This window comes from Trachinotus anak, unplaced genomic scaffold, assembly GCF_046630095.1.
Source record: "Trachinotus anak isolate AG129_WGS33_773 ecotype Australia unplaced genomic scaffold, CSIRO_AGI_Tana_v1 ptg000028l, whole genome shotgun sequence".
In the NCBI taxonomy this organism is placed as follows: Eukaryota; Metazoa; Chordata; class Actinopteri; order Carangiformes; family Carangidae; genus Trachinotus; species Trachinotus anak.
Genome location: NW_027273879.1, coordinates 20,239,245 through 20,257,879, shown reverse-complemented (window position 1 = coordinate 20,257,879; position 18,635 = coordinate 20,239,245). Strand labels below are relative to the sequence as shown.

Genomic DNA, 18,635 nt, shown 5'->3' with positions numbered 1-18,635 from the left:
GGTCACATATAATTCATAAACAAACTTGACAAAAATGCATTAGTTTCATCGCAAAAATAAAAAATCACAAAATTAACAAGAGTATGAATAATTTTGAGGACGGCTGTATGGTTTTACATTGACAATTATTTATTTTCATAAATAAATAATATTTATTTATTATTATATATTTATTATTATTATTATGTTATTATTGTTATTATGCTGGTAAATATTTTTATATTGATGATCCCTTGAGCAGCCATCCAAACTCTGCCATAACCAATCAGTGGGTTGTAAACCACAAACACTAAGGACTTAAAGGTTGTGAATGATGCTGTAGTTAATTTAGAAGATGGAAAGACAAACAGTGCGAACGTAAGAGAATTGGATGAAACAAACTAATAAGAGACAAAGTAAAAAAAGAGAAGGAGAGAAAAAGATTTTCACTCAGGAAAGGTGAAGAAAGTAATTTAGTCTTTCACAGCAGATAGAAACCTGCTCAGAGTCACTGCAGGGGACATTTTTACCAGCCATCACCATCTGCCTACTCCACACACACACACACACACACACACACACACACACACACACACACACACACACACACACACACACTACCTACTACGTGTAAGACAAGCTCAATACCTACAAACAAACACACCAAAAATCAAGTCCATGTGGACACACACACACATGTGCCATGGGTGGCACCCTCGGGTGTTAGGTGGAGGCGGGGTTTCAGTGCTATTGTCACGCCTTAATGGAGGCCAAGCGTGACAAGCGCGTGGACTTATTCATGCCACACGCCTATTCACCGCCATTCAGAGGAAACTCTCGGCCGTGACCTCTGCCCAGCCAGCTACTCCAACCTGGCGTGTGTGTGTGTGGGTGTGTGTGGGTGTGTGTGGGTGTGTGTGGGTGTGTGTGGGTCTGTGTGGGTGTGTGTGGGTCTGTGTGGGTCTGTGTGGGTCTGTGAACAACAGCGCTGTTAACCCTGCTCACCATCTCTTTTCACATGGAAATGAATGAGGAGGCCCCTCTAATATACTGCAGCGTTTAGAGAGAGAGATGAACAGAGAGAGGAGGGTGTTTGAACAATTTAAAACACCTAGAAATATCTTAGTCATTATTTCAGGACATGATTACAGGAAGTTTTCAGAAAGGATGCCTTTTTTCTGTTTTAGCTTTTTGTCCACACTGCAAGCAATTTCCACTAATGTTTTTCCAGGAAAACTTTCCAAAAAATTCCAGTTCATTGCAACATACTGTAGGTCTTATTTTGGTAGTTTTGTTCATTATTTCTACCAGTAATGATAACAATGTCTTCACCAAGTTAATTGTTGAGAAATGATGGACCAAACAATGAAAACAGGAGATGAGTTGTAATAAACCAGAATTATATTGAAACACTCAAAGGATGGTCAGAGAAAACAGAAATGCTGAAGTATTGTTTGTCCAACTTTTGCCTCCAACTTGAGCTGAAATGATTAGTCAATTAATGGTTGGTCAGTTGACAGAAAATTAAGTAGCAACTATAACTAATTAACCATTTAAGTCATTTTTTTTTTTGCAAAAATGCCAATTACCGTCTTGTCCCAGCTTCTGCTCTTTTTCAGACTCACTCTTTTTCTTTGTCTAATTTGAATATAAACTGAATATCTTGAGATTTTGACTGGTAGCTGGACAAAAACAATCAATTTTTCCACACAAATTGTGAAAGACACTTAAAACTTTTTTCTGATATTTTATAGACAAGATGATTAATGAAGTATTCGATAATGAAAATAATCTTCAGTTGTTGTTTGTTTTTATGACAATGCTTTACAAGAGCACAAAAAAAATTTGTTGGATTGTGAAACTAAAAAAACAAAATCACAGAGCGAGTCTGAAGACAGAACAGAGCAATAACCCACTGATCCCATTAGGAAGAAGTGGCTTTGTCGATACTTCTACTACTACTCATTCAACCACCGTATCAGACAGTGGTGCTGGTTCTATATTCATGTCATGTTGGCCTTTTGACTCCCATTCATGTCAACATTTACGTCATAATTATGACAGGGAAATTTTTTCTGAAAGCTCTGATATGTCCAACTTCACACTCCAATGCAATTAAACACTCATTTAATGGTTATGGAAAATATATAAGGCATAATTTTGCTGTTGTTGCCAGTCGTCATTAAACTAAACTCTTTGTGACTGGCATTTCGGTCAGAATAATAACATTTATCTGCATTAGTGCAAACAAAATTTTCATTTTGTGGCCTCAAGAAGTTATATTTTTATATTTTAATGTACCTGTAATATATGAATTACATATGAATATTACAGTATCATCTGCATATTGTATTGTTTTATGATGTTACCTTTTCCTCATATCTAGAGAGAATTGCAGACCATCTGACACCACTGCTGCTAAGATTGAATTTGCCTGACGTATGACCTTAAGAGTGACATTTAAAAATGACTTTCAACTTTGATAAAACAAGTTTGATCTCCTTCAATAATCAATGTAGCAAAAAGTGCTTAAAATAGCTGCAGACCTAAAGAATGCATCTTATCTAAAGGAGCAGTGTGTAGGAGTGGCATCTAACAGTGAGGTTACAGATTGCAACAAACTGACTACCCCTCCCCTAACCCCTCCCTTTCCAATCTGGTGGTAGAACCTACCGTGGCCTTCAGGTAATGTAAAAATGCGAAAGGCCCTCTTTAGAACAAATGTTCAGTTTGTCTATTCTAGGTTATTGTAGAAACATGGCCTTGCAACCTGGGAGGCTCTGTGGAAGAGAACCCACTCCTTATGTAGATATGAAGGGTTAATTCTTAGCTAATGAAACATGATTCTTAGCTCCAGGTGATTACTCGCTAATGAAAACATAATATAACATTATATTCCACTTCTGCCAATAGTTCACCCTAAATCCTACACACTGGTCTTTTAAATAATTTACCATTATATTAAAAACAAATCACTATTTCTTTTCATTTGAACAGATTTTACATCATTTAATTATTTTTTTCAGGTGTACTGCTGCTTTTTTTTCCAGGGTTAAAAGCATTGAGCTTGAACCTGAACCTGGGACTAAACTTTCCTGGGTCAACAAGAGCATCTTTGACCCAGGCCAAGATAAAATCTATAAAAATTTTGCCAAGAGTGTTTACACACTAAAAGCAGTAAAAAGGGAATAATGGGTGTACTCTTATTTACACCTTGGTGGTTTTGGACAGACTTGTACTTTGGATTAGATTTTATTATACTAGCTCCCTAAATTTCCATTAATCAAAGCAGAACTAATGAGGATCTTGTAACTACTGGGCCTATACTAGCACATACATTATATTTATATGCATTATACATTATTTTATACATTTATGTTCTTGAGTTTTACCATTTGTGGGCACTGAGTCCTCAGGTTAGATATGAATACTAAGTATCGTCTGCATATAGGATGATTTTATAATATTACCACCAACACCCAAACCTTTTCCAGAGGGCACCATCCTGTAAGGCTCAGCCACTGGCCCACCAGCTGAAGTAGATGATGTATAATATATGATGATGAAAATATATCTAACCTACATACAGCAAATTTTATATTTGAAACATTTAGTTTTTTCACACCAACTCTACAAAACCTATTCTGTTTCTCTCCTCTTCTTTCTATTCTGGTCTCTCTTGTCATCTTCACACTGTCATTCACTGCATGGCTTCAGCCTGCTGCCTGTTCTCTGGAAAAAAAAAAAAAAAAAGTCCCACAAACACGGCTCTGAGTGTTTCTTTCAATGTATTTCATTCAATCTCTCCTTGTATATGTGCACATCCTTGTTTCACTATTCCCTCCTCTCTCTTTATTCTATCTTTCTTCTATCTGCACCACCAACTGATATAATGTTGCTGTTTTCTCTGTTGTCTCTGTGCTACATGTTTCTCTGTGTGTGTCTGAGCTGAACAGTTTTACTGACAGTGTTTTTAATGCTACCTGTTGCTTTTTGCTGCTTTGCTGGTTCAGTGTGCTCTGTCTATTGCTATAAAAAAAAAAAAAATCAAAAATGTAATTGCTTGTGTAAGTCATTTCATGTTTGTGAGAAAACCTGGGCTTTCTGTCTTTCAGTGTCAAATACTGTTAATATGTGTGTATGAGGTTTGTCTGTTTCAAATCTGAAACATCAAACTTAATCATTTAATCTCCACAGTATAAAGGCTTCGGGTTTCTGGCTGCGACATCAAACCTGTCCTATGATCACATTAGTACACATTAGTAGAACAACAGTAGTTTGTTCTTACAGACATGTGATTCATCATGTTTATAAATTCATTGACCTTTTTTGAATTTCTGTCCTTCCTCAACTTCTTCCTCAAATAATACATGGTATTCAAAATGCTAGCACCACACTCTGAAACCTTTGTGTGGTGGTCCAGGATTTTTGTCAGCTTTGGTTCGTTTGGGTGTAGTTGTCTTTCATCTCACAACTAACAGATACTTTTTCATCTCTTTACCAAGTGGTGGTTGGGAAATAAAGTGTTGTCTTTGTTCCACTGGTATTTTATTTTTTCCCTTTATAAACTTCTCTTTTTGTAACTTTATATGTCGCAATTATAATATAATATAATATAATATAATATAATATAATTTTTATAATTGTATTTTTTTTACTATTAGTTTTTCCTTACTTCTTTCCCACTCAGTTTTTCTTGAAATATTTGCTAATCCTGCTAGATACATTTTCAGCTTTCCACCTTCCTTTTTTTTATATATTTTCTTTTTTGTTTGCTTTATGGGGATTGATTTACCTTGAAGACTGAACAGTTTGTATATGACATATTCAAAATTCCAGGCTTGGATGAGGTTATGAGCTGTTATGAGCACAGTTGAAGAAAGTCCAAATCAAAGGTTTACTAACTGGACTGATCCACATTAACACATCAGAGTCTCTGAATCTGACTCCTTGATTTTTGTATCACTAACATACAGTATGTTTAACATTAATTGCTTAAACGACATGAGAATACTGTATGTGTTTGGTACTTTTATATCAGTACTGTTCCAACATTTCTTTCTTTATGAGGATTCTTGATGATGTTAGTAGTTACTTTGAAATTAAAATTGTCAGTTGTGTTTTCTGGCCAGTTAATCTGACATAGCTAATTGCTAACAGTAGTGTACAACACCCATTAGCGTTCATTCATTTACTGTAATCCTTTCATTTGGACTATCATAACCCCATCTTTCCACCAGGTCCTGTTGCCAAGTGTCAGAGAGAGAAGAATTATCTTCATAATGAATGATTCACCTCATGAAATATGTGTCCTTTACACACAGAGGTGTAAAATAAGTGTGTGGGGGTCAGGGTGGTGGATGTGTATGTAGCATGCCTGACTTTCATATAGGAGATGGCAGGTCACATCCGGCCGCAGACCTGCAGTTAATGTGTGTATTTCTTTTTTACCATAAGCTGAATTTACCTATATCTCAAGCATGGTGTTTTTGTGCAGATATTGAAAGAATTTAAAAACTTTGCCATTGAATGATAAAAACATTGAATGTAATCTAGGCTTTCACAGAATCACCCAAAGTTCTTGTCTTGGGTTTAGTGCAGGGCTTGTTTTGCTATTGATTTTTATTCTTTTCCCAAAGAATGTGTTTTACCTGCTAATGTTTGAGAAGGACTTATCAGGGTTGATGTAAACCCATACTGTAAATGTAATTTATGTAAAAACAGATTTTATATGCACGCATTGTTAAACTTGATGGTTTCTTTTTTCTTTTCTTTTGTGAATGTGTTTTTGTTTTCTGTCCTTGCTTTTCTTTTCTTCTTCCCTGCTGCCTGACTGCTTGTCTCTTTTCGCTGTTTGGTATTGTTTATATCTTCCTAACCTGTTCTTTCCTTCTTGACTATTTCTCTCCTTCTCTTCCTTTACAAGCTGCTGTAGCTGCTGCAGCCAACATCAGCACCACTACTGCTACCACTGCTGGGGCTCCGGGGGCCCCTGGGGGCCTCCCTCAGGGGGCCCCTGGTTCCCCCAGCCCCGGCCCTGCTTCTCATAACATCCCCTCAGTCAACGAAGGTACAGACTGAACTGACGGGTACCACTTAGGGAGCGTCTCGCAGCCATACTCCTTTTTTCAGTCACTTATCTTTGTCTTTGGAGATCTTCTGCTTCCTAGATCCTCTTTCCTACCGCCCTTCCTTCTGCCTTTCCATTTGTTTCTTCTCTCCTTCCCAGATATATTTTTTATTTTTTCATTGTCTATTCCTGTTTCTGTTTTTCTTTGTTCTCTTGACTTCACTCTCTCTGTATTTCATCACAATTCTTTACCTCCCCTCTCTTCATTCCATCAGTTATTCATCTTCCCGTGTTTTTTTTTTTTGTGTTTCTCTCCTTGAGTCTCGTCACCTCATCTCTCTTCTCTTGCATCAGTCTTGTTTTTCCCTGCAGCCAATGTTAGGTTTTCATCTCAGGTGTCTAGCTCCAGTTCTTTGCAGTGTCTTTGTCCTTGTTTCAGTCTACAGCACTGTCTGTCTGTCTGTCTGTCTGTCTGTCATAGCTGAGTTCAGTCCACTTTCAATCCAGTCAGTTAAATAAATTGATAGTTTTGGGTATCCAAATTTAAATGCTGCAAAACACATGGTACAGGAACTGGTCATGTTTTTTTAATGTAGAATCTATCTGACTTGGTAAAAAGGAAATTAAATCAGGCCTACAATATACAATACAATATTTGCAAGAGACTAAGAGACTGTGTGTGTGTGTGTATATATATATATATATATATATATATATATATATATATATATATATATATATATATTCACAACAAAATTGTCGAAAAATTAAGAGAATGTAAATTATTCATAAGAATCTAGTACAAAAGCAGTAGAAAGAGCACACAGCCAAAAAAATCATTTTTTCCGCTTGATCTATTCACTTTAACGCGTTATTTTCAATTTATAATCATAACAAATAATGCAAAAAAAGAGACTTTTTTAACTGTCTAATGAAGCTTGCAGGCAACCACAGCGAGTTTCATAATGCAACAAAATTTGGAGACACAAACAGCTGTGTCATCTGCGAACAAGCGGATTTGGAAGTTTTGAAACTGATGCAGTTGAGAGTGCATTGACCACAGTTGTTATGCCCTGGTCTTTTGTCTTTTTCAGTGCTGTATCGTGCAGTCCTGCCCCGTTTTTTCTGTCTGTTTCTCTGTTTACCTGTCTGTTTGAATGTCCACATGTCCTGATGTTTCAGTGTCTCTATGCTCACTGTTTGCATGCTTGCTATTTCCACCTAATGGAGTGGGGAGTGTGTCACCACAAACACAATTTAAACAAATCAAATCCAAAAAAACATTGAATTTGTGCTTAGCAATGAATGAAATGGTCCCATGTTTGACAATTAGCTGTTCCTCTGTTTTCACCTGCAGTACATCCATCTGACACTGTACTGATACAGACTTTTTGTATTAATCATTTTCAGTTTTTATTGTAAATGACTTACATCATCATAGGTTATAGGTGGGGTATTTCTGGCCTCCCACTCAGAGCCTGCTGCTGTTTTTTTTAAATTTTTTTTATACAGCAATTCTAAATGTTTTTAACAGGATGATGGCTTTTACTGTGGAGGCTTGCACCCTCGTCTACCCATAGAATGAATGTACTCTCAATTTTTTTTAAACAATTCCACATTTGTGGTTTGTATAGGGAATTCAAGTGCCTTTCAAAGTTAATAACCTCAAGTTTCCAGTTTTCATAGACATAGACAGAGCAGGTCAGGATTATTTTAATTTACTTTTACAGCAGAAAAGAGCAAGCATGCACACAATGGCACATTCCTTCCCAGTACATGTATGAATATTTTAGAATTAAAAAAAAAAAAAAAAACCTTTCATTTTCTGTAGGGGTAAATAGCAACTATAGCAAATATGTCACCAAAGTTTACATGCTATGTTTAGTCCCAAACCACTGCCCTGCAGAAACCCAATTATTGTTATTATTACTATTAAATGTTGTAATAGTTGTAATAGAAGAGATAAAACTGACAAGACAACACAAAATTCTGTGGTAACTGATAGAAAAGTGTTGTTTAACAACAGCTGTCCTTAACCCACTTTTAGCCTTGTTTTGGTGGTACTGCCTGGGTTAAGTATTGCCGTCTCACTTTGTATCCTTTTGCCTGCAAATTTTTATGCTGCTGTCTTGGCCGGGTCTACCTTGTACAAGAGGTTTCCAATCTCAATGAGACTCACTTATTTTAATTAAGAGTAAAATATATAACTAATAAAATAAAAATAAATAGTTAGTAGTAGCAGCAACAACAGTACTTTTTAGTTATTAGCAGCAACAGTAGTAGCTAAGCAGCACTAGCACTAGTATTAGTAGTACCACCAGCTGAACAGCAGTAGTAGAAAAAATAGTAGTAGTATTAGCACTAGAAGCAGTGATAGTAGTTAAGCAAAAGTATCACTAGTAGTAGTAGCTGAGCAGCAACAGCAAAAGAAATAGTAGTAGTAGCTGAGCCTCTAGAGCAGCAGTTACAGTTACTAGCAACAGTAGCACTAGTATTAGTAACAGTGGTAGCCGCTGAGCAGTAGCAGTAGATGTAGTAGCTGAGCAGTTAGTAGCACTTAGCACTAGTAGCAGTGTTAATATCTAAATAACAGTAGCATTAGTATCAGTAATAGCAGCAGTAGCAGTCGTAGTCGTAGTAGTAGTAGTAGTGGCTGAGCAGCAGAAATAGTAGTAGCTAAGCCTCTGTGGTAGCAGTTAGCACTAGCAACAGCAGCAGTAGCTAAGCAACAGTAGCACTTGTATTAGTAGCAGTAATAGCAACTGGGCAGCAGCAGTAGAAGTAGTAGCTGGGCAGTTAGTAGCAGTTAGCACTAGCAGCAGTGGTAGCAGCAACAGTAGTAAATGTAGTTAGCAGTAATAGTTGTTGTGACCATTGTACACATATGCAGTCATTGTTAACCACAGTCTTTGGGGTCATCTAAAAGCATATTTTATATAATAACAGTATTCCTTCAAGTGGCATGCAGTAAACTACATGTATAACCCAGGGAGTCAAGCACCCAGCTTTAAGGTGTGGTGAGGAAAGCACATTGTTACAGGTGTGACGGAGGAACTTCTCAACATTCTTTCAGCTGTAAACTGCTGAAGCAGGGTCTGCCATATCATGTTGATATCTTGACCCATGTTTTAGTAGCTCCAGAAATGACAGCAGAGGAGCTTCCTGTGTCAACGTGTGGTCTGACTGGATTTCTGTTCTTCCCTAGCATGGTAGAAATTTAGGAAACAGCCTGAATAGAGTTGTCTGTTGTCAGGGTTTAAAAGTATTTGAGGTGGTTTTGGAAGGTAACAGTTATGAATTTCATTTAAAGAACTAATTTGATGAAATGTTTCAAATTAATTTTTTTTAACATTTGAGGTTTCTGCAAGACAGTGATGCAATTTTGCAACTAGAGGTTGACTGATTATTCTTGTCTGACTGAGACGATTTGGTTATTATGGTATAAGACAGGTGTGAAATATTTGACAAAATACTGAGATTATCACAATTAATCTGTCAACCTCTATATACAGTATTCCTGTATGCAGTATGTTTGTTACACACCTAACACTTTGAGTTCTCTCTGTATATTTCAATGGCGGAGGTAAGTTTACATGGTGCCTCTGGCAAAGAAATTTGTATGGAATTTCTTTCCTGCTTAAAAGCCGTTCAGTGTCCATCACACAAGTACATTTCACATACATGCATCTCCTCTGGAAACCATATATTGAAGCAATATATGTGAATAAGGTGCTTGGTTTATGTTGAGTATCAGCAGATAAACATTTCAGTCCATTTTTTGTCACAGACGTGTAAAAGCTGGTGTATATTTCTCTGGTGTTTGGTGTAAAATATAAATATATATTATCATTTTGGCTCAGACTGATGCAGGCAGATTTGAGCCCTTGTTAACGCGATACCAAGACATTTTGAATGTTAGTTTTCTTTGTCTGTCACTTAGAAAAATACAACTGAGAAAAAGAGTCATATACTCGTGGCATCTGTGTCATTTGTTCTGAAAACCCACAAGGTTTTCTGATGTTTTCGTCCGTTTTTAAGTCCTCGCCACAGAGCAGTGTCGCTGAATGAAATAAAACACTTATATTCATCATGCCAAGGTATCGTAATCTCAGTCCACCTGACAGTGCTGTATATCTGTTGTTTACCTGTTAAACACCATCAGACATACTCAGGCTCTGGTTAGCAGAAATAATAACTTTGCTCTAACCAAGACTGTCAGTAATAGTCTCAATAATATTCCCATCGTGTGTTTAACTGTCGTTAGTGTGTTTTCTGTACTAGTTTTCTAAGAGGACTGTACAAGTACAAAGTCAGTGTGTATGTGTAACAATGTGAGAAACTCACTGCTGTCATATGGAAATGTTTTTCTCCAACGCTTCTAAGAAATACAGACAAAAATAATGATGGAATTGCACATGTTTGGTTTCTCTCTGAGAGTGATATCAGAAGATGGATCAGTTTAGCAGTAGTCTTCGTACTAAACTATTTGTAGTAGTACTAATATTTTAGTAACTACTGACTAGATTTCCAGTGACACTGTCTGTCAGTTCTCTTGCTCCCCAGAGGATTAATCCTTAACGGTGACCCTCAACCTTTTTTCCTGTCCCACCACCAGAACAAAATTTTTACTTGTACACAAACAATAGCAAAACAAAGTACTAGTAAAGCTCTATGAAAAGCTTAGAATTAGAAAAAGTGCTTTTGTGTGACAGCAGTGAGGTTGGTGTATGAGCATGAGAGGCTTCTCATATATAGATTTATCCACCAACCCTTCCTGTAGTCTTTTCTGACAGTGATTTTGTGTGTGTGTGTGTGTGCGCGTGTGTGCATGTGTGTGCGCGTGTGTGTGCGCGTGTGTGTGCGCGCACAGGTTGGAGTCAGCTGGCAGCCATGCATTGTGTGATGCTCCCTGACCTCCTTGGCCTGGACAAGTTCAGACCTCCTTTGCTGGAGATGTTGGCGAGGAGATGGCAGGACCGCTGTCTGGAGGTAACACACACACACATACACACACAGTATGCAGAGCTTCAGGCTCAGAGTCTTGACATGTTTTGAAAGAAATGTAATGATGTCCGCAGAACTGTTTAGGCAAACTTTTTAATGATTATATTCCCAAAGTTATTAAATGTTGACGCTGAATGTATCTGCTGAACATTCACAATCTACATATTTTATCTGCTTTGCCAGGAATCAGAGATGATCACTAATTAGTTTTTGCAAGTCCAAGTCAAGTCAAGTCTCGTCTTGAAATGAGCTCACTTTCTTCTGCTGCATCCCATCCAGTCTGAATAAACACAGCATTCAGAGGGGAGGGGGGGGAGGGGGGGGGGGGGGGGGGGGGGGGGGGGGGTGATGATGTTCAGCTCGTCAGACATTTCCGTAATGTTAATGCCCCAAAAACATAAAAAACTAGAAGAAGTGCTCAGGAGAGCGCAGAGCTCTGCCAACAGCATACACCACGGACAGAGTGGGAATAAAATCACACAGGCTACGGTCTGTGTCACACTGTGCAGGAATCATGCTGTAACAGAGGATAAATTATGATGATAGTAGAACAAATATGTAATAGACCAGCTGGCACGTTTATAAATGAGCAGCTACAGAGTGAGATTAGAGTTCAGACTGAACAGTACAGCAGAAAACACAACACCAGACATATAATTAATTAATTTTCTTCCTTCATTGGATCTTTGTGCCATAAAAGTCTGTAGATCTAAGCTAGAATTCCTCGAATAAAACAAAGCTGTATAACATTATCCTGCTTAATGAAGTCAGACTAGATTCCTGTTGAATCCAGTCCACTGCTTACTCTGTGAAACTGGACTCGCTGCCAGCCGTGGTCCTGAACTGTCTGTGCTGCTCTGCTCCTGTCTCTTACTGCGCGGGGCCGAACTGATCTCGCTCCCTCCCTCTCTCGCCCTCACGGCACAGCAACCAGCATGGCCCAGCAGGAATCTTCACGCCTCCGGATTAGCCACTGTGTGCCCGACGTTCACCAGAATTCATAGAAGTGGTAGAACTTGGCAGACGAGTCGAGTCTCAAGTGAAGTCTCTAGTCACTGCATGTGCGACTCGAAGCCAACCCGAGTCCCATCTCTGCCAAGAATTATCCATCCAGATACTGACAGATGTCCGAACACCTGAACATCCTCTATCGAAGCCTGTAAAATAACCTCCACTCCATCATAACTTCACCCTCTGTCTGGTTTTAGGTGCGAGAAGCTGCACAAGCTCTTCTATTGGCTGAGTTAAGAAGGATTGGCCAATCAGGACGCAAGGACACCATCGACATGTGGGCTCCCTACCTCCCTCAGTACGTGGACACCGTCAGCTCCCGTAAGTACCTCACTCTGCTTCACATGAGAAAGAAAGAAATCACAGAATCTTGTGATTCTTGTGAACGCCATATCTCAGTAATGTCTTGACAGAATTTCTTCAGATTTGGTGCAAATGTCCACTTGGACTCAGAGAAAAAGTGATTTGATTTTGGTGGTCAAAAGGTCAAAGTTCAAGGTCGTGGCGACCTCATAAAATGCAGTTTTGGCCCGCAAAAAAGTCTTGTGGCCGTTATTCAATGCTGAAACTCAGGAGGAGGAGACTGGGACCATATTTCCTGTAACCTGCCTGGTTGGCGGAGGGATACAACTGTGAGGTGGTGATTCTACATCTTAAACATTTTGTCATAATCATTTGTGACTGACATATCCATCCTACCAATAATATTTACAGCTAGTAGCAGTTTGCTTTCACGTTGATCAAAGAAATAAGAGTTATTGGATGTGTGGTGTGTGCGTTGGGCCTGCTGTTGCTGACCTGCTGCGGAAAAACACATATCCGCTGCATCACTGCTACTGCTAGCTCTATCTTTCTACATGGAGTTTGCAGGATATTTGAATGTTGGATTTCTCTTCACATGAATTGTTTTTGACAGAAAAGGTCCCTAAAACACCACTGTCTCCACATGCAGCTGCTAAAAGGGTCGCAAAATATTTTCACATCTGTGTCATCTTCAGATTCAGCCTGGACATAGAAACTATAGTGGCAGGTGCCAATTTTATGTTATTTTGCTGGTGTGATGTCACGAGGACATCAGCTACTGTCTTTTCTCTGTCTTTGCTGAAAGACATGTCTGTCGTGCATGAAAAATAGGCGAGACGCTGAATTTCTAAATGTTCCGCAGCCACCATGCACACACGATGCATCCAGTGTGTCTCTGGTCTTACAACAACCTGCTCCTGTTCTGGGCAGGAACAGGTTTTATGAATTTAGCAAACAAACTATGTAGGAAGACGACGACCCCCCTTGCACTTATTAAATAGATGTATTTAATGTCTCGCTCTGCGCTGAAGCTTTAGTGATGTCCCTCGCTTCTAAGTTGCTTTGGGTAAAAGCGTCTGTCAAATGAGTAAATGTAAATGTTCTTAATCCCACCTGCAAAGCTCTGATTGGTCAACTGTTGCTTTAACTATAGAAAAACAACTGTCACCTAATTGAAGAAAACGAAAATATCTATCTCTCTGTCCTCTCTCTCCATTTTTTTCTGTCTGTCTCTCCCTCTGTCTGTCTCCAGCTCTGTATATTCCCTATAGTCTCTCTCTCTCTCTCTCTCTCTCTCTCTCTGTCTATAGTTAGACCTGCTGATGGGAAGAAAGGTGAATCTCCACCTTCTTTTACTAGAAACAGCCTTCTAAAATGCTGTCTGTGTGTGTGTGTGTGTGCGTGTGTGTGTGTGTGTGTGTGTGTGTGTGTGTGTGTGTGTGTGTGTTCGTTCAGAAGTTGCCCTGTGGTTGCTGAGGATGCTGGGGGTTTCTCAGGGGAATGTTTGCCATGGAAACGGGCACCGGTCAGTGTTGTGTTACCACAGCAGTACCGCAGGCAGGGGAGGTGGTGGGAGTGATGGACCGGTGACCTCAGGGGATGAGGGAGGACGGAGGAGGGGGAGGGAGCAGAGAGAGAGAGCGATAGAGATAGCGAGGTTAAAGGGTCATTGAATTTGATCTGTGTGCTGCACAGCAGGACTGAAACAGACAGTAAGATGACTCCTGCTGGTCGTGAAAATCCTGGAATATCATGGGAGAGTCAGGAATGTGTTGAATCCCCGGGAGGAGTCCTTTGAGCCTCAACCTCTGCTTGGATCTGTCTGTTGTTAAATGCCACAAATGTCTCAAAATCCAGCCCCTGTTTCCTCCTATGAAATAGAGTGCGTCAACCTTTTCTGTCCGGTGAGTCTTTGTTTTGATCCCAGACATCCCCTGAACCCTCATCACATAAAACCTGCAGGTAGGGATGGACACTGAAACCCGGTGTTAAACGGGCCCCGGGGCCATATTTTTAAAGACCACAGTATCGGTGATCTCTGACGTGATCGGTTCTGCTCTCTGTACTGGAGAAATTTACAAAATAGATTTCCTGTTTCTTGTTGCTACAGAAAAGTTCTGTCGTACATCTTATCTCATCAACTTTATTTCTGATGAAGACATTCATCTGTGATGCGTTTTCACTGTTCCCAGCGCAGAAGTTTACCTGCATCTCTGTCCCTCCACTGCAGCTCAGCAGGGAAACGCAAAGAGAGAGTTTTATACGAATAAATTATTAGGCTAAATGAAACTGAAACCTAATATTAGCTTCAGGTAAATGTAAGAATACATTTTTGGACAAAAGGAGGGCTGTGGACTTTGTCCTCCATCTCTTTCATTGAAGAAGCATCAGGGAGGGGTCGCTCAGTCCCCAGTAATGAACAGGAAGTGATTACAGTGAGTAAAAAAAGATTTCTCATCCAGTAAAAAAGTTTTCAGTATTTCCAGAAATCATTTTTTTAGTTTAGGTTTAAATCTGAGTCACATGGAGGCTGTAACTGAGAGGGACGTCTTTAAATTTACATGGACGGGATCCAAGTCCAACAAAAGCATCTTAAAGAAACATGAGAGATTTCCAAAGGGACCCTGAATGAAACTTACAGCTGAAATAAGCAGGAGCTCCAGGAGCAGGCAGAATGGTGGGATAGAGAGCAGCATCAGAGGCTGGATGAGGATGGAGAGATGAAACTGTGAACAGAGAGGAAATGATGGTGGAAAATAAATGTGTCATCATAATATGCTAAATAATATACTATAAATGAGGGCTGAAACGTGTGCAAAAAACAGTCATATTGGGATTATTGTGATGTGAGTCATGATTTTAGTTGGAAAGGAAAAACATAAAAATGATGAAGTGAAATGATTATTAAAGATCAGTCCTGTGATTTGGATAAAGCACTCGTCCTTGTCAGTTTTGGTAATATTTTGATTAATTGTTCAGGCCTACTATAAACTGTACTGTAGAACACAACACATCCCACACAATGACTGTTGTCATTCACATGGGAGGATCAGTGTAACATAAGTAGAGTTATTTCACACTGTTGACACTATCATCAAATCACTCTGTAGTCCTCTTGAGTCTCTCTCTCTCTGAGACACACACACACACACGGCTCCTCCAGCAGCAGAGTGGTTAGTGTTTGAAGGAAGACACCTGTATTTATCCATTAGCTTTTAGTGCCTAGGAAATGTCACTGAGTAAGTGACAGAGTCCCACTGTCGCAGCATGGTGCTGACCAGACAACACACACACACGCACACACACGCACGCACACACACACACACAGCTGACCTTTCAGCTCTCCTGGAACTGTTTAAAAGGCTTTAACACAAAGGAAACAGGAGTTAACCTGAGAGAGAGAGAATTTCTCCTTTTTTTTATTAATTGGATAACTGCTTTTATTTATGTGTCTGTATATAATTTTATATATTTTTTCCCTTTATTTCATGATCTGTTTTATTCTATCAATAATTATATTTTAATTTAATTGTATTTTGTTATATTAATATAGTTATTGACTTTTTTTTCTTTAATAATTTAATTTCATCGAATAATTGTAATTGTGCTTTGGCAACACGTTCAAAATGTCATGCCAATAAAACCTGTTGAATAGAACGAGAGAGAGAGAGACATAAACCACTCACACCATCTCCATCATCCTCATCATCATCATCACTGCTGTGTCTAATGACTTCTTTTCACCTTCAAGGAGCAGTTCAGCATTTCAGGAACTACTTTGATTAGCTGTGAGAAGCAGTGAGAATATGACTAGTTGGACACGCTGCACAGCAGCACTAACCAATGATAAAACATGAGTGTGAAGCTTTAATCTTTGAGGTGGGAGACGTCCTGAGTGGCAGAGGGGGGAGGTGTAGCTATGAAAGCCCAGGAGAGAGGCTACAAGGCTGGGCAGCGAAAAGAGTGAACCGAGGGGGGGCTGGGTGGAGGGAGAGAGGTTCCACACACACTTAACGCTCTCATATTCACACACACTTGATTAAACAAAGTCCCCGGCATTGTTCACCTTCACACGCATGAACACACACCGTTTTAAGGGTCAAACTGTGTGAGAAGCAGCTGTTTCTTTGATCACTGGACAGCAGTAACCATTTCCCCTCTCTCTCTCTCTCTCCTCTGTTTTTAGTTTACTGTCTATGTCGATCACCCAGTCCTGTGTGTTTTTTCCTCTCGTCAAGCTGCTGTTGCTCAAGATGTGCCTCCTGCATCTGTCCCTCCATCACCTCTCCTCCTCCCCCTCTTCTTCTCCTTTTCCTCCTCCCTTTTCTCCCCACTTCTGTCTTTCCTCATGTCTCTCTCTCTCTCTTCTCCTCCTCTCCCGTCTTGCATTCCTCTTTCTCACACTATTGATACTTTTCATTCTCCAGTCCTGTTGCTCTTTGTCCATATCTCTTTATTTCTTTTTCCCTGTTTCCTTCCTGCTCCTCTTCCTCATTCTTTCCTTCTTTTTCTTTCCTTTTTTCTTCTCCTTTGTGCTTTACTCCTAATCATTACAATCTGTTCATTGTTTCTTTCTTTTACTGTTTTTACATCCTTCCTTTTCCTCTCCCTTCCTTTCCATCTTTCCTCCCTGTCCCCTCAATTTTGTCATTCCTATAGTTTTTTCTTTCTTCCTTCCCTCCTCCTCATCTATATTTTTTTTCCTGGGTGGATGGAGGTGAAGTTGAGTTGCCTCAAATATTGATTTTGTGAAAATTCGAAAACAATGAAAATACAGATACAGAACAAATAATGAAAGTTAAAAACAGGAGGAGGCAGCAGACACTGAACAGGTGGGAGGTTTTCCTGCTGCCCTCAAACAAGTAGAAATATAACAGTACACTGGATAGCTAAAGTGTGAAAATTAACGGTGAAATTATTTCAAAAATATTTCAGAAATGATCAAAGAATAAATAATATACAAAAGTTTCATTTTATATTATATAACGTGAAATACAAAATGTCCCATCTGTCGTTTTATCAATATTTCTCAAGTGGATTTTGCAAAAACAAATACAAAAAAGAAACAAACTCCAAATAAACGGAAATAAATAGAAACTGAAAAAAAGAGGTACTACTGCTAAACAACAAGGAAGTGTGTGTTTTAAACAGAGGAGGACAGCGAGCAACAGCCCGGAGAGAAGAAGAAGAGGAGGAGGAGGTCCTGGAGGTTAACAAGGCATGCTGGGAGCTATGTGTCATGGCTGACATGACAAGCTTGACCTTGGAGCAGGGGCAGAATGTCTCCTCCGCCCCGTTCTCCCCTCCTCCACCTCCCTCTCCTCTTTTCCTCCCTCAGCTCCTGTATCTCTCTCCCTCTTGTTCCCTCAGTCAGGACAGTAATAGACCTGACCTGTGTGTGCGCGTGTGTGTGTCTGTCTGTGTGTCTGTGTGTGAATGGAAGATGAACCTGGACAACGTGGACACTAGAATTAGCCAATTTACAATACATTCACTGAGCAATTCATTAGGAACCTGTAATCCTGCTGCAATTATCCAATCAGCCAATCATGTGGCAGCAGTGCAGTGCATTCATTCATGCAGATGCAGGTCAGGAGCTTTGGTTTATGTTCACATCAAACATCAGAATGAGGGAAATGTGACCTCAGGTTGGGGTATTTCTGAAACCGTTGATCTCCTAACTTTCCGGTAGTATTACAGAGAGTGGTGGAAAAACACAAAACATCCAGCAGCTCTGTGGACAGAAACACCTTTACCTTTTTTAGACCAAAATTAGTGGGTATAAGCAGGTTTTTTATGTGGGTGAACCTGCTAAAAAGAGGCGAGTAACACTTTTTACACAAACAGACGAGTTTGTCTTTCTGTTTGGACTGAGGACACACACACAGCTGCAGGAACCACTATCATCACATGCAGTTACAGAACACTAGCACAGACACAGGGGTGAAAGAGTGAGCTGTTAGCTGCCATGCAGACTCTCAGCCCCAGTCAGAGTCTCCGTATGAGACACTTCAATCAGTGATTGTGTGTTTTTAAAACTTATTTCAGGGTTGCATCTCACTGTTGCCTAAACTCACGTCCGAGTGCAGTGTAGAGGCTGTATTTGTTGTTTAAAAGCACCGTGTTGGCCAAGTGACAGGTGTATTTACAGTGTTTGTTCTCTGAAAGACGATAAAGAGGCGAAAACAAGCATGTTCACCCAGGTGTTGTGTTTATGTCACTGCCAATCAGATCTGGAGCCAATAAATACCCACGTCTACTGCAGAGC

At 39.6% G+C, this 18,635-nt stretch overlaps 1 protein-coding gene across 4 annotated transcripts in view; it reads left to right on the top strand.

Moving 5' to 3' along the window:
* Positions 1-18,635, top strand: part of LOC139611920 (WD repeat-containing protein 7) — a 122,388-nt gene that overhangs the window by 45,781 nt on the left and 57,972 nt on the right. For 3 of the 4 annotated variants that reach the window (XM_071466954.1, XM_071466952.1, XM_071466953.1), the window contains 3 exons: positions 5,906-6,049; positions 10,920-11,038; positions 12,262-12,385. In XM_071466954.1, the coding sequence (XP_071323055.1) occupies positions 5,906-6,049; positions 10,920-11,038; positions 12,262-12,385 (387 nt within the window). The remainder of the gene's footprint in view (positions 1-5,905; positions 6,050-10,919; positions 11,039-12,261; positions 12,386-18,635) is intronic. The other variant, XM_071466955.1, reaches the window with a different exon arrangement.